We start from the raw sequence: 26,369 nt of genomic DNA, 5'->3' as shown, positions 1-26,369 counted from the left end.
CACGTACCAAGATAAATTTCAGTCACCAATAGCCAAATTTAGCATCAAAACCATGAATAGTGTACTGTTCATAAATGACAAATAATGAGCCTCATTCTAGTCATTCTTACCAACATTCTTGATAGTTCTAAAAAAACCCAAAACAGTGGAGGTTAACACAAATCAAGAAGCAATTCTATTCTGATCAGGCAATGCGAAATCATACCAGAAACCCATTGAAATCTTATAGACACTGGAAATATGACATTGTATTAAAAAAGAAAGTCATTGATCCGAAAATTTGATCTCTGAACAATAAAATATCAAGAACTCACAGAATCTTAGTTCTCATCATAATTCTAGAAGAAAATAAAAAATGAAGTACATAATAAAATTTGCTAATCAACAAAATCATAAAAGAAATCATCCTAATTATATAACTGGACAATACAGAAGTTCAATATTACAGGTGCAGCGAACCCATTACTATATTATATTAAAAACGAAGTTGGACAATATCAAATACAAGACAACTCGGAATCTCAGTTTTCCTTATAATTACAAAACAAATAAAACAAGTAGGTAAAAGAAATAGATGAATAGATACACAAATGAAACAAAAGTGATCACTCCTGAACAATTTGTTAAAGTATGCAACTTGTCAATCTTTAATAGAAGTTTAACATATCCAATCATTCTATAGAAATTAATGGAAACAATCAACTCTTATTAGTTGCTACTGCAGAAAAAACTTCAAAATATTTATTTATTTCTTTATTTTGAAACTTCTTTTTTTAAATAAGTGTGAACTTTTATTTTGAAACTGTTAACTGTAAACTTGCAAATAAATATTGGAACATTGCCTTCAACACACCAGCTTGCACTGCATAAATCAAAGAATAAAATAACCATAATCATAGAAAAATCCAACACACAATAAATACCAATTTATCTGGAAGTTTTGGATTATATTAGCAAATGAAGGTTAAATGGAGTCTAAACACTGGATAAACAGAGACACAGAGATAAGACCCTGAAAGGCTAGAACTTAACAGATGGAGACAAATTATTGACATGAATAGACCTGTGGAAACCCTAATCGTAGGTTTAGAACCTTGATGATCAGCGAAACCCTAGGTCTCAAATCGCCTAAATAAGGCCGATTTGCAATGTAAATACCTGAACTGTCACGGCATATGATGCAGAGGAGACTGAATCACCGCGCCAGCTGAGAGGGCATAGAGAGAAAGCGAGACAGGAGAGTCTACAAAATCTATTTCTATATCTAATTATAAAATTTTTAATTTAAAAAATAGTTAAAATCATAAAATTTTTAATTTAAAAAATAGTTAAAATAAAGTAGATCTATAAACATACGAAAATCTTAATAAAGGAGATCTATAAACATTTGAAAATTTTCAAAATAGACCGTATAGGTAATATGTTGTAAAATGTACTATTTAAAAAACTTAAAATCTTTTTATTTTTTAGAGTTCTACATCTCGCGTCTCGATATCAAGATGACCAATTAAAACTATTTTTTAGATGCATCCGAGAGGTAAGGTTGCAACCTTACGTAAACTTTTTCCTTTTAAAATTCCAAAACCAGCTCTCTGACCTGTTCTTTTGGATAAAGTTTAGAAAGTCACAGCATGATTTGTATGGTCATGATAACAGCATGACCATGAGTTTATTACCGTCAAATCAATAAATTGGATGGCGATGAAGGGAAAGCGGGATGCCCATGGCATGTGAAGTGTGACCCACTCCGTGATACCAGGTGCAGTGATACATATTGGGATTGTATACTTAGGGGTGGCAACATGTCAGGTACAGGTTAGATCGAATTGGACCTATACTCGGACCCAAATGGTATTTGGATCCAAAATTTAGACCCAAACCTAAACCCATTGGGTTTTGGGACCTGTCGGGGGGTCTCGAGTCTAATCGGATCCATTGCAGCCTTATGATTATGAGCTTTTTTTTCTTTTATTTTTTTGCTCTTTTTTAAACAATCATATACCATGTAATTATGAGCTTCTTCTTTTATTGCCAATAATATTGTAAATGTTACCAATATTATGACAATATGAACACCCACCTAGAGACACATGATTTTCATCATATATCCTATTACTACAGATACGAGTCAGGTATAGGTTCGGGTCCCGCTCGAACCGGACCCAAATAATATTTAGGTCCAAAATTTATATCCATTCCAGACCCGAGGTTGGGTTTACACGTGGGGTTCCAAGTCTGGTCGGGTCCTTGCTAGCCCTTTGTATACTACAATACCGTTGTAGTTCCAACTCTACGAAGAAGCTTACTAAATAGTATTAAAAAAAAATTGAAAAAAAAAAATTAAAGCTTAAAATTTATTTATTCATTTCAAGCTAATGATCACCTAGACTGGTTTGAAACAAACCTATGCCATGGGTCGTGCCCGTTGCCGGCCCAGTGATTCACCTTTTTGTTTGTTTTTCAAATAATTTGAACCTTCTCTCATCCAAAGTGACATGTCTACCACTAAACCAGATCTCTCAAAGGGCAAGGATTAAATGTTTGGATGGAGGCTTTCTTATGTATATATTGTAAAAGGGACTATATTGTAAATGGTGTTTATAGAAGGTTAAGGCTCTAACCAATCAAGGCAAGGCTCAAATAATGTCCAAAGGTGTTGTTTTGGTACTATAAAACTTTATGATGGCCTGAAAATTTCCTTTCATCTTTAATTATAAAAATTAAAGCTTAAAAAATAGTGTAGATTGAACATATCTATAAACACTTTAAAATCTTGAAAATTGACAGTTCAAAAAATGCATTACAAGATGCACTATTTCCAATATTTGAAATTCATTTTTTCTCTTCTTTATACATCTTGAGGTCGAGATGATCGATTTGAATATTTTTGGACATCTAAACAAACTCTTATAGTGAATATTTTAGGTGCGCTTCAATTTCATTGTTTAGAGCCTTGCCCTTATATTTTTTTTTTTTTTTATAAAATCTTCAATCTTTAGCTCAAATGATGTCATAATCCCTTTTATAAATTAGATGTGAAATTTATAAAGAAGTCTATTGCAAAATTTCGAGGAAATTTAATTTGAACTTTATTGCCAGTCAAATGAGATATCCTAACTAACCAATTTCATGTCTATTAATAAAAAATAAACGTGTCCTCCTCATGCCAAAAGTAAGTGGACATCTTTTTTAGCAAAACTCTTTCTAATGCTCATAGGCGAAAATGTACAATAATTTTGCCCCTGCAACGGCTCTCATTGTGGTTCAAGGTGGAGACCCTTCGACCGTCACATACCTGTTATGTTTATGACACCACCGCATTGGCTCTATTAAAGCCATTGCAGTTCGCAACAGCTTTAATATAGCCAATGCGGTGCCACATCCCCACCATCCGTGAAAAATGAATGGAGGTGAGACTATAGGTAAAATTACTGTACAATTTCGCCATAGGTAATGCAAAGTGCTTCCCTATTTTATAAATGGGTACAATCCAGTTAAGGCGCACCTCCAAAATTTATCATAATGTGTAATTTTGTTGTAAACATTTTTTAGAATTGTCTTAAAATCTATTTTCATATCTAATTAGAAAATTTTAAATTCCAAAAATGATTAAAATCAAGTATATCTATAGACATGTGAAAATCTAGATAATGTGTTGCAAGATGCACTATTTTTGGGACTCAAATATTTTTTTTTTCATATTCATACATCTTGACATCGAGATGATCAATTAGAGGGTTTTTCGGCATTAAAACAACCTTTCAGATATATTTTTGAGGTGCATATGTAATTCTACATTTTAAGGTTGCCACTTTATACAAACTTTTCCCTTTATTATATTTCCATTGCATAGGGAAAAGGGTCTAAAGCACCATTTTAGTTAGCTATCTATTTGGAGTAGTTACATCTCAACCTTTCGATAAAATAAACGGATCTGAGCTTCCCCAAGGCACAGACTAGTATTCTTTTAAGCCCACAAACAAAATAACAGCACTTTGAATTTCCACCACGACCGAACTGCGAAATAAAAAGACATGAAAAAATATGACTTTCAAACAATGTTTTAAAATTTGGCGATTCTCGATCAGGATGGGGATTTAGTCAATATCGAACTGGTTTTTTGACGATATGAGTCCCGACCCTGTTCCCCTTAAAACCTGGCCTTTAATTTTTTTAAAAAACTTATTTAAATTTTTCTTAGGTCCTTTAAATCCCCATGCAATAAACCCATACTTTAATGTTTTATTTATTTTCTTTTATGTTTTAATAATGTTATAGATCATTGATTCATACCAATCTGAATCATTGATTTATAGATCTACTTGATTTTTAACCATTTTTGGAATTTTAAATTTTATAATCAGGTTTGAAAATAGATTTTAAGACAATATTAAGAACTTTTTACAATAAATTACATGTTCTGATAAATTTTTAAGGTGCGCCTTAATTATATTGTTTAAGGTTGCAACCTTATAAAAACTGCACCCTTACTCAATATAGTTAATTTTCCTTCAATAGTGAACACAAGTAAGATTGGCAATGGACCTAGACCCGACCCGACCTGGGACCCACTGGGTATACTTGACACGAGTTCGGGAATGGTGCAATATTTGGACCATACAGGTCAGGTTCGGGTCCAAGTCCAAAACTTGGACCCGAACACTATTCGGATCGGGGTCTGGTTGGACCCGATCTGTACTTGAAATCTAATGGCGGGTGATTGTGACTTTGTTGTCAATAATATGAGTATCTGATGGTAAAAAATGGGCAAAAAAAAAAAAAGCTCATAGTAAAATTGACAATGGACCCGACCAGACTCGAGACCTGATGGGGGACCCAATGGATACTGGGTATGGGTCTAACTTTTGAACATGACAGGTTGGATCCAATACTATTTGGGTTTGGATTCGGGCCAGTTACCACCTCTACACAAAAGGTATTTTGAGAACATTAAATGGAAAATAACACTGTTCTTACTGCTTGGAATGGCACAATTTGCCCCAAGCCCTATTGGTTTTTTTGGCTATCAAATCAGGTTTTCTACACAGACGCTCTCTCTCTCACGCACATTTTCTATCTCTTTCCCCAAAATGCAACCGGTTTGGACTTTCAAACCCCGAAAATAAAGCATTAGCAAATTAATTAAAATATCATGATTCTACATGGGTTTTCTGCCCCCATTATGTTTCGGATTTTAAAAATCCGAACGGCCTTTTGGTTCAGATTTTCAAAGTCCATAACCAAATCCTCACAACCCATCTCGTACCCTATCTCTTGTTTTGTCCAAAAACATTATTCGGATTTTCAAAAATCAAACCAGAATGTGGACAAAAAATTGGTTTGAAACTATAATTTTTAAAATATTTTTGTTATTACACTCGATTGAGATTTGAAAATTCCAAACCAATAGCATTTTGGGAAAAAAAAATAGAAAAAGCGGAAAAATGAGGACATGAGCCTAAATTACAAAATATCGGGCCTAGATTTTTAATTAAAAAAAAATATAATCATAAATTTCGCTAAACTTTGGACCCTTCACCTAGTTATTTGCACATGAAGAAATCAGCTTTGTTTTTTAAACTACAAATTTTATGAAACAAACGTGGAACGTAACTACAGTGTTATTCTCATCGAGGGATACGACAGGCATTTCGAAAATTAACAAGCATACATCACATATTAATGAGGAAACTCAGTGTTATTTTAGTAATTTCTCATTTCCACTAAAAAAGTTAAATATCTACTTCAATATATTTCCCGCCCTTTTTCATCTCTCTGAAATCACTTGGGTTTTGGCTCTCTCTTTTCACTCTCGGATCACATCAAAAAAAAGTTGCAGAAACCCGAACCCTAGTTTTTATTAAATTGTTTATCCTCCATTTCTTTTTAGCAAATTATCCATTTTCACTTCAACTGTTTCACCTCAGAGCAAAATCCATTTCCAGAAACAAAAACCCTAAAAGGTCATGTGTTTCAATCAGATATCTGCAACGCTTCAGGCCTATCTCTCTATTTTGGAGAAAATTCCATTTCCAGATACAAAAACCCATAACTTTATGTGTTTTTACTAGATCTCTGCGACTTTTAGTCCTCCTCCACTCAAAATGTACATCAAAGAGATCTCTTTAGAGGGTTTCAAGTCTTACGCGACAAGAACTGTTGTTCCTGGTTTTGATCCCTATTTCAATGCTATTACTGGTTTGAATGGATCTGGAAAATCTAACATTCTGGATTCTATATGCTTTGTGCTGGGAATCACCAATCTACAGCAGGTTAGGGCTTCAAATCTTCAAGAGCTCGTGTATAAACAGGGCCAAGCTGGGGTGACCAAAGCCACAGTCTCAGTTATCTTTGATAATTGTGATAGGAGTCGGAGTCCCCTTGGCTACGAGGAATTTCCAGAAATTACAGTCACTCGTCAGGTATTTTATTCCTGTTTGTTTCCCTCTCCAATCCAAGTTTTCCTTGTTTGCTGATTTTCAGTGGATGTAAGAGAGTCCAGTCCGTAGATTTTGGTTTTTTGGAGTTCATTAAGTTTGTGTTATCTCCCTCTTCTTTATTTCTCTGGTGAGTTATCCTGGACATATATTTGTAGAAACTGCCTGTGTGGACATGGCCATTTTCTTTTACTGACTTCCTTCCTAAGCTGAAATTTTTATATGCTTGTGTAAACCCTGATCATCAACATTCTTCTAAAATTTTGTGTGGTTTCATTCGGATCATTGGTTTAGGTGTTATCTCTACCACTATTTCCTTTTCCAGTCTCCTGCTGCTTTTTATTTATTTGCAGCTGAAAGTAATTAATGCATAGTAGTGAATTTAAATCCTTTAAAAGTGTTGTCTTTTGGGATTGTAGTTCAGGTTCTATGTGTAGGATTTGGGCCTGGATTTCTTCTTTTCGCACATTGTTTGTTTCTTTTTGTATTGACTACTGATTTTTGGTGCTTACTACAAGTAAGATTTTTTGGTTTGCATTGTAGTGTCTCCAGCTGATTCCTTTAAATAATTTTAATGAGCCCCTGTTTACCATGTTCTTCATCTCAAGGTGGGACTCTTCTGGTTTTTCCTTATATTGGATTTGAAATGCTGAAGAAAATACATTTTCCTATGATATGTTTTCTGGTAAGACATTTGTATAATCGCTTGTTTTTTCTCGTCATTTCCAATTCTATATCAACAAGAGATAAAGATTCTATTTTTATCCCCAATTCTCTCTCATTACCATTATTTGGTTGTTGAACACTGGAAACCATGAATTGCTGTATGATGTGACCTTATTCTGAGATTTTTGGAGCTAGAGGCTTGCATTTTATTTGTGCATTTTCTGTATTTTATATCTTTATGGGCCTGTTTCATTTATGATGCTGATGCTTTCAAGGTATGTTTCATGCTTATCATTTACGTTCTGCGAGCTTCAAAATATGCATTTACTTTTGAACTACTCAAAATAATTATAAACTGGGGAAAATGCTAGTGTAGGCCAGTGGGCCTACAGCTACATATGAGCCCAACGGCCCAGATTCAATTTGGGCCGATCCAATGATCATGATTGCATTTCGTATTTGAATTTTAATTTTGTTCTAAATCCAAATCACTTGAAATTTTGGGCTTGTGTTCTTAAAAAATAGGAGAATCCAATAAAAATATCAAAAAAATATTATGTAAGAAATAAATTGACCAAAATAACCTCGAAACTTTTCAGGAGTATTTTGGTAAATTTATATATTACGAATGATTTTTTTTAACAATTTTATTAGGTCATCTTGATGAGAAGAACACCGACCTAAAATTTCACGTGATTTGGATTTCTAGAAAAAAAAATTAAAATTAAAATACGAAATGAGGTCGTGTTCGTCAGATCGGCCCAGATTGAATCTAGGCCATTGGGCTTATTTGTAGCTGTAGGCTCACTTGCCTACGTTAGCATTTCCCTATAAATATGTATCAGATGCAAGATAAAATTATGATAAACCATTAATAGTTAGTTAACTTCTATTTTCTGTAAATTGAGTATCACGTAGAATATATTGCTTACTTAATTTCAATAGAACAAGCTTATCCTAGGAAGTTTGTGTTATCTGATAACTAAAAATATCTGACTTTTGACTTTTCTGATCCCCTTGATTAGTGGTCCTTATTTTCTGCTTTCCCTTTTCATATTTTCTTTTAATTTTTTTGAAAGTATTGTAGTTATAGTAAGTTGTAATTCTTTCTCTTGTGGATGCATGGTATTTCGTTTTCTATGTATATTATTTTTGGTTTGTTTGATGGGTTGATGTCATTTGTTTCCATTAAAGGTCTTCCCTTTGGACCATGACCATAGGTCCAGAGAAATGTGTAGACATGCCACACTTAGTATTTGTTTATCTTCATCTCTTTTGAAATATAGCACTTTTAGTATTCCCCACTACAGGTCTGGTATACACAACCTGTAATATGTGTTCAATTAAAGGAATTTTTGGGTGTTGCTGCATTTGATGTCATGTAGACTCATATTTGATCTCAGTAGAAAATCAGTGTGCATTTTACCCAAATTTCATGCCAATTTCATTTATTTCTTATTAGGTTGCGCTGGAACCTGTAAAATGTAGAATATTGTTGTTTCTTCATTGGCAAAACCCTAAACCCTATCTCATTACTAAATCAGTACTCAGGAGAATTTGTTTATTTGATATTATAGATTGTTGTGGGTGGAAGGAACAAGTATTTAATCAATGGGCACCTAGCTCAGCCCTCTCGGGTTCAGAACCTTTTCCATTCTGTGCAACTGAATGTGAACAACCCACATTTTCTTATAATGCAAGGGCGCATAACAAAGGTCTTAAACATGAAACCACCGGAGATACTATCCATGCTGGAAGAGGCAGCCGGGACTAGAATGTATGAGACAAAGAAAGAGTCGGCCCTAAGAACACTTGAGAAGAAACAGACGAAGGTCGATGAGATTGATAAGCTACTTGATCAAGAGATACTGCCTGCTTTAGAGAAACTTAGGAAGGAGAAAGGGCAGTACATGCAATGGGCAAATGGAAATGCTGAATTAGATCGACTCAAAAGATTTTGCAATGCTTATGAATTTGTTCAAGCAGAGAAAATAAGAGATGCGGCAATTGGTGGAGTGGATCGGCTAAAGGAAAAGATTGCTGATATTCAGAGTAACATGGAAAATCTGAAGGCCGAAATACAAGAGAAGGAGAGAACAATTGCGACTTTGAGGAGTGAAAAGGAGGCAAAGATGGGTGGGGAGATGAAAGCTTTATCAGAGAAGGTAGATGCTCTCTCACATGATCTTGTGAGAGAAACATCTGCCCTTACTAATAAAAAAGATTCTCTCAAGGCTGAGCAAAAGGCTGCACAAAAGGTAACAATTTCTTGGATCAGGAGATACCCGGTACCTTATCTCGATTTCTATGTTGTGGATGGCACTGACAAGATAGTAAATTTGCATTGCTGTTTCTGCTCCTTTTCCACCCTTTTTTGCTTCTTTGTTTTGTTTTATCAGCTTATGGTGTACGAGGCATGTGGGTTGGGCTTGCTTCATCTATGAACTTACTATTGATTTATCTGGTTATCTGACAGATTATCAAAGGTATTGAGGACAGCGAGAAGTCTATACAAGAAAGAGATGCTGCTGTTAAAAGAGCAGATGATGGAGCGGCGGATCTTAAAAAGACAGTGGAGGATCTTTCCAGGAAATTGGAAGAGCTTGAAAAGGAATACCAGGTACATGTGTGTTGTCAGTGCTTTCATGGGCATTCGGAATTGTGTTTGATCTCATGAAGTTTACCTCTTTTCTTTATGTGATATTTGCACTTTTGAAGATATACTACATTATTCCATCCCCTTCTTATTCATGCTTTGGAGCAAGTGGTGGATGATAACACCATGCTTACCATTTGTAGGGGGTTCTTGCTGGCAAGAGCAGTGGAAATGAGGAGAAATGTCTCGAGGATCAACTAGTGGATGCTAAAGCCTCAGTTGGCAATGCTGAAACAGAATTGAAACAATTGACTACAAAAATAAACCACTCCGAGAGAGAACTAAAGGAGAAGAAGAAACAGTTAATCTCCAAGTGCCAGGAGGCCTTGGCAACAGAAAATGAGCTGAAATCTAAGAGGAAAGATGTGGAGGATGCAAAATCTGCACTGGAATCTGTTGTTTACGAGGAGGGTCAAATGGAAACCTTGGAAAAGGTTTTGCGCATATCAAGACTTGATCGCCTTCTTTATACCTCTTTGGTGTTTATCTTTGATAGTAGTTGTTATCTGGTCATGTGCTATATCCTCACTAAGTATATCACATGGAACTCTTTTTTAAAATCAAGAGGCCTGCTTCTACTTAATAGCCTTATTGGAAGAACTAATTTATTGGAAAATGTTACCAGGAGCGTGTTGAGGAATCGAAGCTGGTTCAGAGGTTGAAGGATGATAATCGGGCTCTCTCAGCACAGTTGGGAAATGTTCAGTTCACATATCGTGACCCCACAAAGGATTTTGATAGATCTAAGGTGAAAGGAGTTGTGGCTAAACTCATTAGGGTGAAGGATAGCTCTGCATTGACTGCTATAGAGGTTGTTTTTCATGACTCAACTCATACCATATAAATTGTTGCCCCTTTCAATTTCTTCAAATTTGCAGTTATGCAGACCAATTTTTTTTCCCAAGGACAATACCTAAAGCAGCTCGTCCACTCTTTAGGTTACAGCTGGGGGAAAGCTGTATAATGTTGTTGTAGATACAGAACAGACAGGAAAGTTATTGCTTGAAAGAGGTGACCTTCGAAGACGAGTAACAATTATACCTTTAAACAAAATCCAGTCCAATATCATCAACCAAAGGGTGCAACAGGCTGCAGTCAGGATGGTTAGTTTATGGCTTTGTGCTTTGACATTTCTAAATGTTTTATGTGGATTTCGCATGGCTTAATGCATGCTTTAATATTCTGCAGGTTGGCGAAGGTAATGCTCAATTAGCACTTTGCTTGGTTGGATATGATGAAGATGTAAAGGTATGTTGTACTTTCACCCGAAAACAGGTCAATTAAATGCAAGTTGTTGTGTTTCCAATGAATAGATTTTCATTCACCCAAACCTTGTGCTGTATGGATGACAAAAGCAGCCTTCAAACTGCAATACAGGCACTTCAATCTCTTTGCATGATGATGGCAAGATTGCCCATTGAATATGGTGCCATTGTTCCCCAGTGGTCAGATCAATTGGGGTATTCATATATGTGAGAGTGAGACAATACAATACTACTTAATGGAAAGGAAATGAATGAAATGATCACTTTGCAGTGCCATAATTCTCAAATCAAGTTTAGAAACATTGATTTAGTCCTGAATTCTCAATGAGACAACTACCGAAATCTAAATAGAAACATTTAACTAACATGATTACAGCATCTCCTCTTGATGTCTGTAAAGTGTAGACCAACTCACTTGAAACACAATTCAAGATAGCTTCAAAGGCCTTCATTCCAATTATATACTAGCTCGCCATTCCCTCGTTATCTGATTGTTGGTGAACCTTAGTGTTTGACATGCTCTTTTGGATTTGGAATGTAAAAGTCACAAACACAGAAATACCTTATGTATATTATGTGGAAGAACACAGTTAGCAAACAATCTAGTCTACATTGCACAAAATATTTGGAAAAATTAGTGCATTATCCCTAAAAGGTAGGTCTTGAGTATAGCTATTGCACTTACATGTATCCGCTAAATCACAGCGGCGAATATAGTTACATAAATAAGATCTATTGGCTTTTTGGATCAGGTATTTACTGTTATTGATACCGAGTTTCATCCTTTGGATTTGGCTTGAGATTTGTACTTGGGGCATGCCAACTCAACCTTTATAGTTGAGCTGAACCAACTGAACCTGCTCCTAATTGCAACAAACATAGGGAAACACCCTCCAATATCTGAAGTGAAGTTAATTACTGGCTCGAGTTGGGGCTCCCAGGCATGATGAGACACCTCAACTGAGTATGTTCTCTGAGGCCTCACTAGAACTATCTAAAGATTCTAAGCTAGACTATTATCGGTTGTGAAATGCATTGAGTTGCTCCTATGTAAAGGAGTAGTGCATTCTAGTCTGCTGCTAGGGAGATCGATTTCTTAACAGTTAGGTTAAGGTTTAGATTCTAATTTCTTTGACTGACCCAAGAGATTGTCCATCTGAACTTCTGAATGGTATAATACCGATCCAAAGTGTCCTTCGGGAAAATTATGAGTTATTAGCATATCTAGCGTCATAGCCACTTTACAAAACCTTCCTACCTATGAAATTTTAACAAACTGTTGTGGTTTTAATTTGGCACCGTGATGATGTGAAAGAAGCACGAGAAATTGAATCTATATTTATTTAAATCCTTGAATGATATGAATTCAACAAGTATAAGGAGGAAGAAAGCACTGTTAATTGAGACGAGGGTTGTTGAGTCTTTCGTAAAAAAAATAATCAGGTCCAAAAACATTAATATTAGCATCCTAGGGAACTTCCAAGAGAGTTATTTACAATACAAGCAATTCAACCCCCCCCCCCACACTCCCCCACCAAAAATAATAAAAATAAATAAATAAAAAAACCTCCACCCATGAACTCCCACTCTAAAAAATTCCATGCACTTTTCCTACCAAACCACCAACTTTGATACTACCTACAATTCAGGACCCTATCTCAAACTCGTCTATGTACTGACCCCTTAACTGTAGGAACCCTGTCTCAAACTCATATATGTACCGACTCCTTAATTTACGACTTTCCATGTGACTATCTCTCTACCTTTCTATCCATATATTTAGGTTTCTCTACATGATAACTAACTTCAGAAAAGAACTGCAACAAAAAAAAACTATCCACACTACTAAATAAGGCCTTTCCTAAAAATCCTAAACAAGCAGAGACATGCTATTCTTGACCCTTTTTCGTGAAAATATTGGAATACTCCTAATATGTATCCAATCCAATAAGGACATTCTACCCTATCCCAAGGAAAAAATAATTTTACTAAAAGCTACTTTGCATGCCACCATTAATAATAAAAATCCTTTCTAATCCCCCTGTGCTATTTGACCCAATCTAAACAATAACAAATAAATTAAAAATCCATCCACATCCCTGAAATTAAAGTTAAAAGGGAGTAGAAAAAAAAAAAAAAACTAAAAACTCAAATTGAGCCCTCCTCTTGATCACGATTTGCATCATGTTGTAGTCAAGTATTTATTTTGCTTGGGACATTAATGGATGCATTTCATTGTTTAGCATCTTCTATTTGATCTTTGGATTTTTCTTTTAATGTTTTCTCTTTGATTGGTGGTAGTAGATTTTAATCAAATGTTATTCCTAGCATCGACATAATTAAAATTTCTTTGAAAAAAGTTGATGAATATTTGCAAAATGATATCTATTTGAATTCCTCTAACTTCTCATTGTTAACCGTTGACATTATACAGTTTAGAGGTTTTTTTGAGTTATTTTGATGTAAGGAAATGTTAGGAGAACTTTGTGTCCTTGTCAAAGATTATCAATGGAACTAAATGCTTTTTTTTTTCCCCCCTAAATCATTCTACTGGGCAAATGTTCTGATAGTTCGTACTGCAATATGTGTTGTAGAATGCAATGGCCTTTGTGTTTGGGTCAACATTTGTGTGCAAAAGTTCTGACATTGCAAAGGAGGTATGTGTATGTTTCTATAGATAACTCAATTGTGAAAATAAGGTTCATGTAGCTTGTTAAGGCCTGTGGTCATTGCCTAGAGTATTATATTGTCCTCCTGGACCATATTCAGCTTTTATTTTCTGTCGCATTTAATTCATGTTTTCCTTCATATTTATGATTTTTTCATTATGGTGTTTGTATTCTTGCTTTAATCATATTTCACAATTCAGTAGTACAAAAGACAGGAGTATTCATATCAGTTGGAAGGAGCGAATCATTACTTGACCTGAAGTTTTTATTTGGGAAATTGTGGTTCGATGATTCAATAACTTCAATATCATAACAATTTCACTGTAAACTATGCATGGGTGATGATTTGAGAGAATGAGGGTTTTAGGTCGTAATGCATTCTTCCTTTCATATGCATGTAGCAATTCTAGAATAATTTACATCACTTAAAATGGAAATGTCCGGCATGTACAATCCTTTGGTTAGTGAACAATGAAATGATAATGGTTCAATAACTTCAACATCATAATAATTTTTTGGGTAATTCAGTGGCAAGACCGGCCCCTACCTGTGTTATTCAATAGATTAGGGAGTTACATTTTGAAGGTGGTAATTGGGGGTGTCAGTCGTAGGAATGGATACCACAATGTGGTAACTAGGTGTGGGGATGCTACCACCACGACCCCAGCCCCTTTCCTACTCAACATCATAATAATTTCACTATAAATTATGCATGGGTGATGATTTGAGCGAATGAGCATTTTAGGTCGTAATGCATTCTTCCTTTCATATGCATGTAGCAATTCTGGAATAATTTACATCACTTAAAATGAACATGTCTAGTATGTATACTCCTTTGGTTAGTGAACAATGAAACGATAAAAAATTCTTTTGGTTTGTGCTTGACATGAATGTAGTTAGAAATCTTAAGCTGTGCTTTGCTCCACCTCCTTGCGGACATTTAGGCTTTGGGTATCATGTCGACTCAATATCCCAAATGTCAGTGGCAGAACAAATTCTTGAAGAAGGTGCCACACCTGGTGTTCATCAAGGCTTTTCAGCAAGTTTGCATTTCTAAGACACTCCTTGCTGTTTGCACCTATGTTTTTTGAACTGTTTGCTGTCTGCACTAATCTATGGCTATATAATTTCTTTGTGATTTTGGTGTTCTATTTTGGATTATGGAGCAGGATTAGTAATTTCAATATTGTGGAAGATGACTCTTCGACGTGTCAAAGTAGTTGCTTTTCCTTGGAAATGTAGATGCCAGAGCATGGGAATCTAGTAATTTTATATTTAATTAATTTGCAGCATTTCGCTGTGTCATGGATGCATAATAATAAAATGGCAGAGGACATTTCTATGCATATTTTCAATATTGAACAAGGGCAATCTAGAATCTTGAAATCGAAGGTTCATTGAAATGTTAAAAAGTTCTTAGGAGTTCAAGGGATAGTAACAATAAGAATGTCAAATATGGAATTTGATCTTACTGGTTTCGTATCTTATCATTGAAACTCAAAGCGTATACAAGTGAGTAACCACCTGTGATTTGCAATTGCACTAATGAGAATACTCGTTAGAGCAAGTAAGCATAAAAGAGATAAGACTTTCAGAAATTCACAGTGTATAGGCATTAACTTATAAAAGATTAACATAACAATTGTCTATGGCTCTTTGCTTTAGAAAAATGCATGTTGCTGTTTTGAATATCCTTAGAAAGGAAAAGTACTAATTTTCTCGAAACTGTTGTCAAAATGGAAAAGGCATGTGGTTTTAGGTCTTCCTTAATGCTAAAAACAAAGCTAATACCAATTATTGAGAGAACTAGCAGCAGGAGTGGTGTGCTGATTTTTCTTATCAGTTTCAGTTTCATCTTACAAGAAAGTGAAAATGCTTTTGGCAAACTTTTATTCTTGCTGAAAATATTGACTTCTGTAGTTTTATTTTATGAGCATGGTGAGACAGCTAAATTTTCGCCCTTAGATGCTTATACTCTAAAAGATTATTCAAACATCACTAATGAATCTAATTGCATAGTTTTTCTTTACATCCTATGGGTACTGTATTAATAAAAGTTGATTCCATAGTTGATGTGGATCTTTTGCTTTGTTATCAATTAACTTGTGTATTATTTTCCTGGTTGAGTATTAGATATTAATGGCGAGGTGCGTTTCAATTTTCGGATTTTTATTGTAGGTTACATTCAATAGAGAAATCCAAGTACGCAGTGTAACTCTTGAGGGAGATATTTTCCAGCCAAGTGGTCTTCTTACCGGTGGTAGTCGCAAGTTAGTATTGCAGCCCTGCTACCCTCTTCATTGGCATCATTTTTCTTTATAGATTTTTCCAATGTGACCATTTTTTTTTGTATTTGGTAATCATTCATGTTGAGTTTTTTGGTTTTTTTTTTTACTCTGTTTGTTAACGAAATTGATTAACTAGTGTTTCTTAAATTTTACTTTTAATTAAACTATGCATTGTTGGAAGCTCATTTTGATTTAGTGATGTTGCCATATATGCTTTTTTTTGTCTGTTTAATGAATTATGAACTAGTTTATGTTTTTAGAGGTGGAGGTGACTTGTTAGGACACCTTCATGCGTTATCAGAAGCAGAGTCAATGCTCCATAGACATCAAGAGAGACTATTGAAAATCACAGATGAGGTTAGTGTGTGCTTCCATCTCTGAATGATCTTAATGCTTCCCATGGACCTGCACTATTTGCATATATCTCTTATGGACACCCTTAAATATTGAACGACACTAAAATTGATAGAAGGCATGTGACTTTGGAGCATGACAGTTGATCTCTCCATCTTAGGTATACAACATCTTACCTTTGTCCGAAGTATTTTCTTTTTGGAGTATATGGATACTTTCTGTGCTATTGCAGAGTTTAATGGTCATTGAGGATTTTTTACATCTGGCTGTATTTTTCTAAAGTTGTCTAGGTCTTTAAATTCCTCAGAAACCATGTAATCTATATACCTCATGTTAAAATGCTGGATCAGTACTTTATGTCCCAGCAAGTACAAAATCTGAAGTACATGTTTCTGGTTTGCCTTTTCATGCAGAATGAGTGAGTTGTGTTACGTACTGCTCTACTTATATGTCTTCAAACCTTTTTTTTTCTATCTACCTTAGTTATGTTGCATATACATGCACGCACATACACATATTTGTGTTTCTTATGTGGTTTTCTGGTATTGCAGATTGCCCGTCTTCAGCCTCTTCAAAAGAAATTCATGCACCTGAAGTCACAGTTGGAGCTGAAGTTGTATGACCTCTCGCTTTTTGAGGCTAGGGCTGAACAGAATGAGCATCATAAGGTAAATGAGCATTTAAAAAATGAAATTGAAAAGGGTAGGTTAGATTAGTTGACTTTTGGGTTGAGCTTCAAGGGTTGAACTGTCAGCTGCCATCATGCAAACCAGATGTCTTATCATTAGAACAGAGCCTAAGGATCACTGTCTCTAAATTTTTTGCTTGAGATCCTATGACTTTAGGTATTTACAAGACCTTATTTGCAGATATCCAGTTTTAGTTGGACCACCTTGTTATGGGAAGGATGCTTTTTGCACGTTTGTTGATGAATTCAGTGTCAGAACATGATGAACTTGGGGTCTTTGCATGGTACAGCTTGGTGAACTGGTAAAGAAGCTTGAGGAAGAGCTTGAGGACGCAAAGCTTGAAGTGAAAAGGTGTCAAGCTCTGTATGAAACATGTGTTGCTAATGTCTCATCTCTTGAGAAATCTATAAAGGACCATGGCAAAGATCGCGAGGGTAAACTAAAAACTTTGGATAAAAATATAAAGTCGGTAAAAGCTCAGATGCAATCGGCTTCTAAGGATCTTAAGGTAAAATATGCTTATTTTTAAGGTTGTATGTTTCTATTTGGATGTCTGTTGTGATATTATAAACATATTATTAATTCATCATCTTCAAGTTCAAAATAATGGTTACTAAGATGGCCTCTTACTTGTTTCATGCATATTTTCTGTTGCATCGGTGTTTGAGATCTTCAGAGAAATGTCCTCCTTGTGATCCAATGAGCTGATTAACTTTCTTGTAGTATGGTGGATAAGCAGAAAACAACAGCTTCTACCATCTATGAATTTCCTTTTGGATTGAATGTTGTTTGACATTTTTAGGTAATATTAATATTATTGATGTTTGGTTGTGCATGATGGCAGGTACATGAAAATGAGAAAGAGAGGCTTGTTATGGAAAAGGAAGCTGCTGTTCATGAGAAGACCTCTTTGCAAAGTCAGTCAGCTTTTGTAGAGGCACAGATTAAGGTTATGGCTGAAGAAGTCGATGGACTAACCAGCAGGGTACTTCCAACTTTTTGGAGCTATTAGTAGCATCCTTTGATGACAGATCATTTCTTTTGTGTTTTTTTTATTATTAATGAGTTGATTTTGTGGCCAATCTGTGGCATAATGCCAAATCACATGTACTTTGTCTTCATCATTCCTATCATAGGTAGATTCCATCAAGAAAGAGTATGATAAAGCTCAATGTGAACTCAATGCATGCCGGACAAAGTTGAAAGATTGCGACGAGGATATTGTTTGCTTTACCAAGGAGCAGCAGACACTTCAACAGAAACTGAGTGATGCAAATGTTGACAAAAAGAAATTGGAAAATGAGGTATGTCTATGGTATACTTTTCTAGTTGTAATCCTACAGTGAAACTTTTTCTGAAGAATTTACTGTTGAAGTAATTTCTTTGGGTAGATAGAGCTAGAAATTAACAAAGAGGTAAGAGAAATAGCGCTTTTATATTTTTTTCTATTTTAAAGATTTCAAGTTCATTGTTTTCTTGTCATTTTTAGAACTGAGATATTTTAGAAAATAAGAGAGGAAGTTAACGTGAGATATCAAAAGGCATTATATTGTTTAGAATTATCATATTTATTTGTGAGTTTTTTTTTTTTTGTCGTCTTTAAAACTGAAGATATTTTTTGCTCAGCATGGTGCACACACTGTACAAGGACTTTTTCTATTTGATGAATGCTTACCTTTTGTTTCGACAGGTGAAACGGATGGAATTGGAACAAAAAGATTGTTCTTCCAAAGTGGATAGACTATCGGAGAAGCATAGCTGGATTGGTGCTGAGAGGCACCTTTTTGGCAGAGGTGGTACTGATTATGACTTCTCATCTCGTGATCCCCATAAAGCAAAGGAGGAATTCGAAAGGCTGCAGGCTCAACAATCTGGGTTAGTGGTTTTCCTTTTACCAGCACTGAGCATTCTTGCTTGATGTTTTGATTTTGAGAAACATTCACGTATCATGGTTATTGACATTGTTTTTGGGAAAACTGTACATGTGACCCCACCCACGTATAGTGTATATGTGACCCTTTCTCTTAGCTGTCAGATCTGAGTAGATGGTTGGGATGGCTTGAGTCACAATGTTACAAGTTACCTCTTGAACAGTAGATCTTGATCCAACAGCTCAGAGTGCTTTATTTTTAATTTTTACTCTATAAATCATTTTGCAGCAAAATTTGGGGCATGCATACATCTGATAGGGCACACATGATGAAAATAATAATAAAATATTTCCTTTGATAAAAATTATTGAATATCAATGTTTTAAAAATCCGTGATTTGGATCAGAACTGGCCGATCCAGACGGGTGTCGGTGAAGCTGATCCGGATCCTGTTAAATATTGGGAACATGCCGGTTCCCTTTGCAAACCGGCCGGTTCGAATCGGCTCTCTGACAAAACCGGCAAGTTTTGAAAGCTTCTGTCGGAGAACTGGCTGACAGAACTAGTCGGTTTTGCATTAAATTGGCTCAGGTTCCCTTCCCACATTTGTTTTGTAGCATTTATTATATGAAAGCAGTCCCACCTCCATTTAATGGATTTTTTATTGCTTTATACCTTTATCCTCTCATACTTTATTACATAGTGGGCCCACCTCATTATAGAGGAGAGGCCCAACTCCAACCCATCAAATGGGCAACATTGTGATGCCTCTACGCCTTTTTTGTGTCTCGACTTTCATACCACATCTTCAATGTGGGATTTTTTGTGTATGTAAAAAAATATCACCCTCCTTTTGCTACATATTTGGCAAAGATCTGCAATGACTAAATAATTTTATGAGATAATGTTAAATTGGTAGGCGTATTACCTTACAAAGGAATTCTTTTTATCTGAAATTTTCCTAATCATCCACAATCAATTTAAAAACAAAATTAGAGCTAAAAAATGCTCCAAATTAGGAACCAATTGTGAATCATTCATTTGAGGACAATTTATCAAGATCTTTCTTTGAGTTTTACAAGAGAGAATTTCTCTTTTGTTTTAGGCATGATGCAGCAAATGGGTTTGTGCATTGTATTTCTTTTTTATTTATACACAAACCTATAAAATGAAACCCACTTTGTGTAAGTGGCATTCGAGATTGTAAAAAAAATAAAAAAAAGTGGTGTTAGAAACCATTTCGTGCAATTGTGGATTGTGTACCATGGAATGACATTTTGTGAGAACCACTATCACAACAAGGGGCAAAATATTCATGATCTAGAAGGTGGGACGGATTTGAAAAATGGGAAAAATAAATTGAAAAAGTTCATGTTTTGGGAAAAACAAACTAAAAAATGCAAAGAAACATAAGGTAGCCCCTCTTTTGAAAATTCTCATTTTAAATAATGTTAAATTTCTTTACTTTCTCCTAAGGAATAGTTGATTTACACAATCCATGATCTTTTTTCAGCCCCAAAACGCTCTAGAAAGCGAAATTAATGGTCAATAACATCAAGACAGGGAAATGACATCTCAATATTTACGTATTTTGGAAAAATAATGGGAGTGCATGATGCTCCATTCTCAATTTTTTTAGAACTCACATAAAACTATTTTTAGGGATTTTCAGTGAGTTTTTTAAATTTTTTTTGAGGTCATAACCGGCCCATTCTTTGATCTGGATTGCCGATAGGACCCGCTTTTTGGGATGGCCAATCCAGGTCATCAATCCATTTTTTTAAACTTTGATATATATATATATATATATATTATGTGTGGGTGTGCTTTATGTAAGGCGTTAGTCCTAACCTATCAAAGTAAGGCACACCTTCAAATAGTGCTGAAATATGTTTTTTCACTATCATGAATCTTTTTGATGGCCCAGAAATTTATTTTTATCTGTAATTATAAAATTTAAAGATTAAACAACAGCGTAGATCGAGCGGATCTACGAACACTTGAAAATTGATGGTCTAAATTATATATTATAAGGTGCACAATTTCCAAGATTTGAATTTTTTTTTTTTTTTTTTTTTTCTGAGTTCGTACATCTTGTGAGTGACATGAACGAATTGAGGGTTTTGTAGCATCAAAACAACCACTTCTTGGGAATTTTTGAGGTGCGCCTTAATTTGATTGTTTAGGGCCTCGCCCTTATATAAACCTTTACCTCTATATTTATATGGGTGAGGGTTGGATAAGGTGTCAACCTTATATTATTGAAGTAAGGTGCACCTCAAAACTATGCCGAAAATGCAGTTTCGGTACCGTAAAGCCTTGCAATGATATGAAAGTCTATTGTTACCCCCAATTATGAAATTTAAAGCTCAAAAAATGGTGACGATCAAGCAGATCTATAAACATTTGAAAATCTTGAAAATAGATGGTCCAGATAATGTGTTAGAAGATGAACTATTTTTAGGACTAGAAATCCCCTTTCTATGAATCTCAAGGTCTAGATGATCGATTTTGGGGTTTTTCAGCAAGGAACAACCTTCTCTAGTGGGTTTTTTAGGTGTACCTTACTCCTACAATATAAGGTTGACACCTTATGTAAACATTTTCCTATATATATTGCTAGGTGCGCCCCAATAGGAAGATAGAACATCCCAAATTTCTCTAAAAAATGCTTTGTAGAAAAAATTAAAAATCCAACAATATTTGGCGTGATATTGTGATATGAGCAATCCTAGCCATCCATTCAAATTGAATGGTTGATAAATGGGGTCACATATAATTTATACGTAGGTGGGGTCATATAGAAAGCTTTCCCTTTTGTTTTATGTGTTTTATTGACATAAAATACCCAGTCATATTTTTCTCAAATTGATTTATTTTGTTCTTGAAGCCTAGAGAAGAGGGTCAACAAGAAAGTTATGGCAATGTTTGAGAAAGCTGAAGATGAATTCAAAGATCTGATATCGAAAAAAAATATTATTGAGGTAATCCTTCTTCATCTCAATGTACCAGGGATACTTTCATTAGTTCAATGTTATTGACATTTTGAGTGTGATTGTTTCAAATTTGTTTCTCCTCCATAGAATGACAAGTCAAAAATTAAGAAGGTGATTGAAGAGCTGGATGAGAAGAAAAAGGAGACCTTAAAAAATACATGGGTTAAAGTAAACAAGTGAGTAGTTGCATTTTAGAGGTTTGATTAGTTTTAACTTCTCTATCTCAACTGACATCTGAAATTTGTTAAGTATACAGAAATGCATCAGACTATGGAAAACCATAATCCACGGGATTCATCACCTTCACTTGACATGGTGGATGGTTATAAGAGGGGAGCAGCACCCTCCAGAAATGTGCATGATTTCAATGGTGGCTCTTGCCCTCCTTTTTGCCATCACCCACCATTTCATTGGACAGTGATGACCCCAGTGGACTACAATTTTCCACAGTTTAAATAGAATATTTTCCTTTAAAAGATTCCTGTATATCTTTTGCCCACATGTATGAAATTCATTTCAATATTCTTCTTTGATTGCTTCTATATATTTGCAGAGACTTTGGATCCATCTTCTCTACACTTCTTCCAGGAACAATGGCAAAGCTTGAACCTCCAGAAGGTGGAACGTTTCTAGATGGTCTTGAGGTGCGTGTTGCTTTTGGAAGTGTTTGGAAGCAATCACTATCAGAACTTAGTGGTGGCCAGAGATCTCTGCTTGCTCTCTCACTCATCTTGGCTTTGCTGCTCTTCAAACCAGCACCGCTATATATACTTGATGAGGTAATGGCAGTCTGTTTTGTAGGTGGATCAAACATTAGATATCATCTGTATGCATATCGAACAATAGATAGACAGATTAATATATATATATATATATATATATATATATAGGATGCGGCTTCTATAAGGTTGCAACCTTAAACAATCCAATTAAAGCGCACCTTAAAATTTTATCATAACATGCAATTTTGTTGTTAAAATTTCTTAGTATTATCTTAAAATCTATTTTCATACCTACTTAGAAAATTTTAAATTCCAAAAATGGTTAAAATCAAGTAGATCTATAAAAATATGAAAATCTGAAAATGGGCGGTCTAGTTAATATGTTCCAAGATGCACTATTTTTGATATTCAAAGTTTTTTTTTTTTTCATATTCATAGATCTCAATGTCGAGATGATTGATTAGAGGGCTTTTTCAACATTAAAACAACATTTCAGATAGATTTTTGAGGTGCATCTGTGATTCTACATTTTAAGGTTGCAACCTCATATAAACTTTTCCCATATATATATATATATATATATATATATATATATATATTTATAGATGGAAAGATAGATATCATGAATCTTTCCATTTTCAGCTATTTTCGTGCTGTTGACAATACTTGGATACATGTCTTTTTTCCGTTAGTATTTGTGGCCAAAAGTGCTGCTTTTGACTGAATACTCCTTGTGCAATAACAGATACCGTTTTCACAATATTCTTTCATGCATGGCTTCTGAATATCAGAATATCTATCTCAGTCGAAATACATAATGTAATCAAGCATATACAATTAAGAGGCAAGGGGCTGGGGTCGTGGTGGTAGTATCCCCACACCCAGTTATCGCATCGTGGTATCCATTCCTACCGCTGACACCCCCAATTAACACCTTCAAACTGTAACTCCCTAATCTATTGAAAAAACGGGTAGGGGCTAGTCTTCCCCATTGAATTACCCAAAAAAAAAAAAAACATGTCTAATCACAAGTTTGTTTCTGCATCTCATTTTTAACATGGCTGTCATTTATGTGGCTTTATGTTGGCAAACATGTGGTGCTATTCGATGCCTACAATTGCATCACATACCTTGTCACATTTTGTACTTTCTTCCCTTCTTACAGGTTGATGCGGCTCTTGATTTAAGCCATACGCAGAATATCGGGAGAATGATTAAAACCCACTTCCCACACTCCCAGGTTGGTATATTATGTATTTTTAAATCTTTCCCTTCAATCTTCTTTGAAAATGTTTTAGGTACACAATGCCTTTTCCCTTCATTGGAAACCAATTCTGGACATGGTTACCTATTATTGTTTGCTTGTGATAATAATACAATTTAACCATAAATAAATGCTCGAAACTTCTATTTGTAAAAAGTTCTGGATATCTAAACATTTTCTGAATACATACTCTTTTTTGACTTGCAAGGAGTAATGAGGTAAATAAAGCATAATGGGCTGCAATTATATGTATTTAGATGCATGCACGTAGATGAAGGATGTTTGCTGGTTCCTTTTAAACACAGCATTTGGATTCTAATCTATGGTGGATGCAGTTTATTGTGGTTTCTCTAAAGGAAGGCATGTTCAACAATGCCAATGTCATCTTCCGGACAAAATTTGTAGATGGGGTTTCCACAGTCCAGAGAACTGTTGCACCAAAACAGAGCAAAGCATCTTCTGGCAAGACACCAGCTCGGTAAAGAACTAAACTCTACGGTCTTCACTGTTTAGTTGTTTCTCTCATGTGTGTAAGCATAAATATATATTTAACATAGATCATGTTTACTTGTGTGCATGTGTTTTTGTGGTGTACCCATGAGAAACCTCTAAGATTTCTTGAACTGGTAAAAGACAATACAACTGGACTTTTCATGGAAGGTTTTTTTCATGAAAGTTTAGATAATACGGTTTATGAAAATTACAGATAACGCTGCTTTATTTTGAAATTTGATATTACTTGCTTTTTCTTCTTTTTTGAGAGAGAGAGAGAGAGAGAGAGAGAGAGAGAGAGAGACTCTCTTTGCTAGGGTTGATTGAGGGAAAAAGCCTCTGTATGGTTCCTAGGATTGGGGTGGCTCTGCTATAGCCTCCCATCAGTCCCCTTTCTGCTCCTTTGCTTCTCTCTCTCTCTCTCTCTCGCAAGTATTCTCAGAGCATCAAGTGAATGAGGAGAGAGAGCCCCCTGTGGCTTTGCTTTCAAGGTCTGCACAGCCATACAAAGCAAGAACATGGTCTTTAGGAGTTGTGTACGTAAGTTTTGCTGGCTATGACACCAATGCATTGAAATGCTTGTCTATTGTTGCAGAATGCCATTATCTGAAAATCAGACCTTGCAGTGATCGGTATATGGATAGAACATCCTTAGAAGTTTCAATGGCAGCAAAGCAGGTTTGTTTCCTAACAGAGAATCAAAACTTGTAGTGTCTGGCTTTGAGCTTGAGCTATTGACTCTTGCATTACTGCATCCCAAGTATGAATCCTATCGTTGAACTATTGAAAACGAAAAAGGAAAATAAGGAAAGAACTAAAATTTCAAGAATTCTGGTGATTCTTTTGTGAACTTGTGGAGAATTTGTTGCCAATTCTAAGAGGATACATTGGTGGTTGTTGATTTTGTGGAAGGCTTTGTTGTGTTTAATTGTTAAGCTCACATGGCTTCCATGTAAATGTAATAGAGTTATGTATGCCTTGTAGAAGTGCTGTTTTGGAAAGAGGAACTGGTGATGCCTTTTATTACCAAGCTAAGATTGTTTTACATTTGAGTCTCTCTCTCTCTCTATCTCTCTCTCTCTCTCTGCTAAGATTGTTTTACTTTAGAATCTCTCTCCCATCCCATCTCTATAACCATGGACTCGAAAGAAAACAATTTTAAGCCTAAAAAATAGTTCATTTTTCTTTGGTTTTTTTTTAATTGTTCATCTTGCTTTTGTCACAAAAAATAAATAAAAAATCATCTTGCACAACCTCCTTTGGATTGTTGATTTCAAGTCTTTGTATATGTTCCTCAGATTAAAAAATATGAATTCCACGATTAGGGGTGGAAAATGGATATGGAAGCAAGATGTGTTTCAGATCCTCAATCCATGTCCAAAATGTTTGTGGAAGGTGCTGCCTCATGCAGCTGTGAAATCTTAAGGAACTTTTTTTAGTTCTTCCTTGTGTAATGGTTAATGACATGTTTGGTAGGACCGCCCCACTGTGAGAACGAGATGTCTAGGCTCAAGGGTTTTCAGGAACTAAAATTGCATTTTTCAATGAAGTTTTGAGATCGGCAGTGATTTAATAATAGGGCGAGTAGTTTCTATTCGGCTAACTTACTTGGGCTGGGGTCCTAGTTGAAAAAATATAAAAAATAAGTAACTTATGTTGGATAATATTTTTATTTTTGTTTTTGTTTTCTATCATTTTGACAAAGGTTGGAAAGTGTTTTGGCTATAAATGGTTATTTTTAAATTTTCTGTTTTTTTGGATAATTCTAAAGTACCCCTAGCGACAAGTTGATTTTTTTAAAATCAATTGTTTTTACTGTTTTTTAACCTTATTTTTATGTATGTTATTAATTTTACTTTAAACATACATTTTCTATTTTTTTTAATTTTTTAATAAATTTTCAACCTTTTGTTTTGCTACAAGATTTGGCACTACTGGCCGAGTTACTTGGACTCGGTCCGAGTACTCAGATCAAGCATGGGCTGAGTGCCTGTTTCCAA

The 26,369-nt window shown here is 35.1% G+C and overlaps 1 protein-coding gene across 3 annotated transcripts; it reads left to right on the top strand.

The window, feature by feature from the left end:
• Positions 1-5,708: 5,708 nt before the first annotated feature.
• Positions 5,709-25,416, top strand: LOC18437786 (structural maintenance of chromosomes protein 2-1). 3 transcript variants are annotated; one of them, XR_016060351.1, is made up of 21 exons: positions 5,709-6,422; positions 8,681-9,361; positions 9,580-9,723; positions 9,903-10,193; positions 10,385-10,570; positions 10,698-10,862; positions 10,948-11,007; positions 13,619-13,681; positions 15,872-15,963; positions 16,242-16,338; positions 16,887-17,003; positions 17,205-17,532; positions 17,869-18,009; positions 18,161-18,328; positions 18,715-18,899; positions 21,786-21,879; positions 21,979-22,067; positions 22,445-22,670; positions 23,779-23,853; positions 24,213-24,355; positions 24,965-25,416. XR_016060351.1 is itself a non-coding variant. In XM_006847985.4 (21 exons), exons 1-21 carry the CDS (start codon positions 6,105-6,107, stop codon positions 24,996-24,998), a joined length of 3,588 nt encoding a protein of 1,195 aa, XP_006848048.2. In that variant the 5' UTR covers positions 5,709-6,104; the 3' UTR covers positions 24,999-25,416. The 3 variants fall into 3 exon arrangements, 2 of the variants coding, with proteins under 2 accessions (XP_006848048.2, XP_020525120.1); XM_006847985.4 differs by having other exon boundaries at positions 17,314-17,532; XM_020669461.2 differs by lacking the exon at positions 8,681-9,361 and having other exon boundaries at positions 5,777-6,422; positions 17,314-17,532.
• Positions 25,417-26,369: the final 953 nt, after the last annotated feature.

This window comes from Amborella trichopoda, chromosome 8, assembly GCF_054954075.1.
Source record: "Amborella trichopoda isolate Santa Cruz 75 chromosome 8, AtrichopodaSantaCruz75HAP2 v2.0, whole genome shotgun sequence".
NCBI lineage: Eukaryota > Viridiplantae > Streptophyta > Magnoliopsida > Amborellales > Amborellaceae > Amborella > Amborella trichopoda.
This window is presented reverse-complemented; position numbering and strand designations above follow the sequence as displayed.

Coding starts and splice junctions, on each gene's coding strand:
- LOC18437786 (XM_006847985.4), top strand. CDS start 6,105: ATGTACATCAAAGAGATCTCTTTAGAGGGTTTCAAGTCTTACGCGACA. Junction 15,964..16,241: donor CTTACCGGTGGTAGTCGCAA/GTTAGTATTGCA, acceptor TTATGTTTTTAG/AGGTGGAGGTGACTTGTTAG. Junction 16,339..16,886: donor TATTGAAAATCACAGATGAG/GTTAGTGTGTGC, acceptor CTGGTATTGCAG/ATTGCCCGTCTTCAGCCTCT.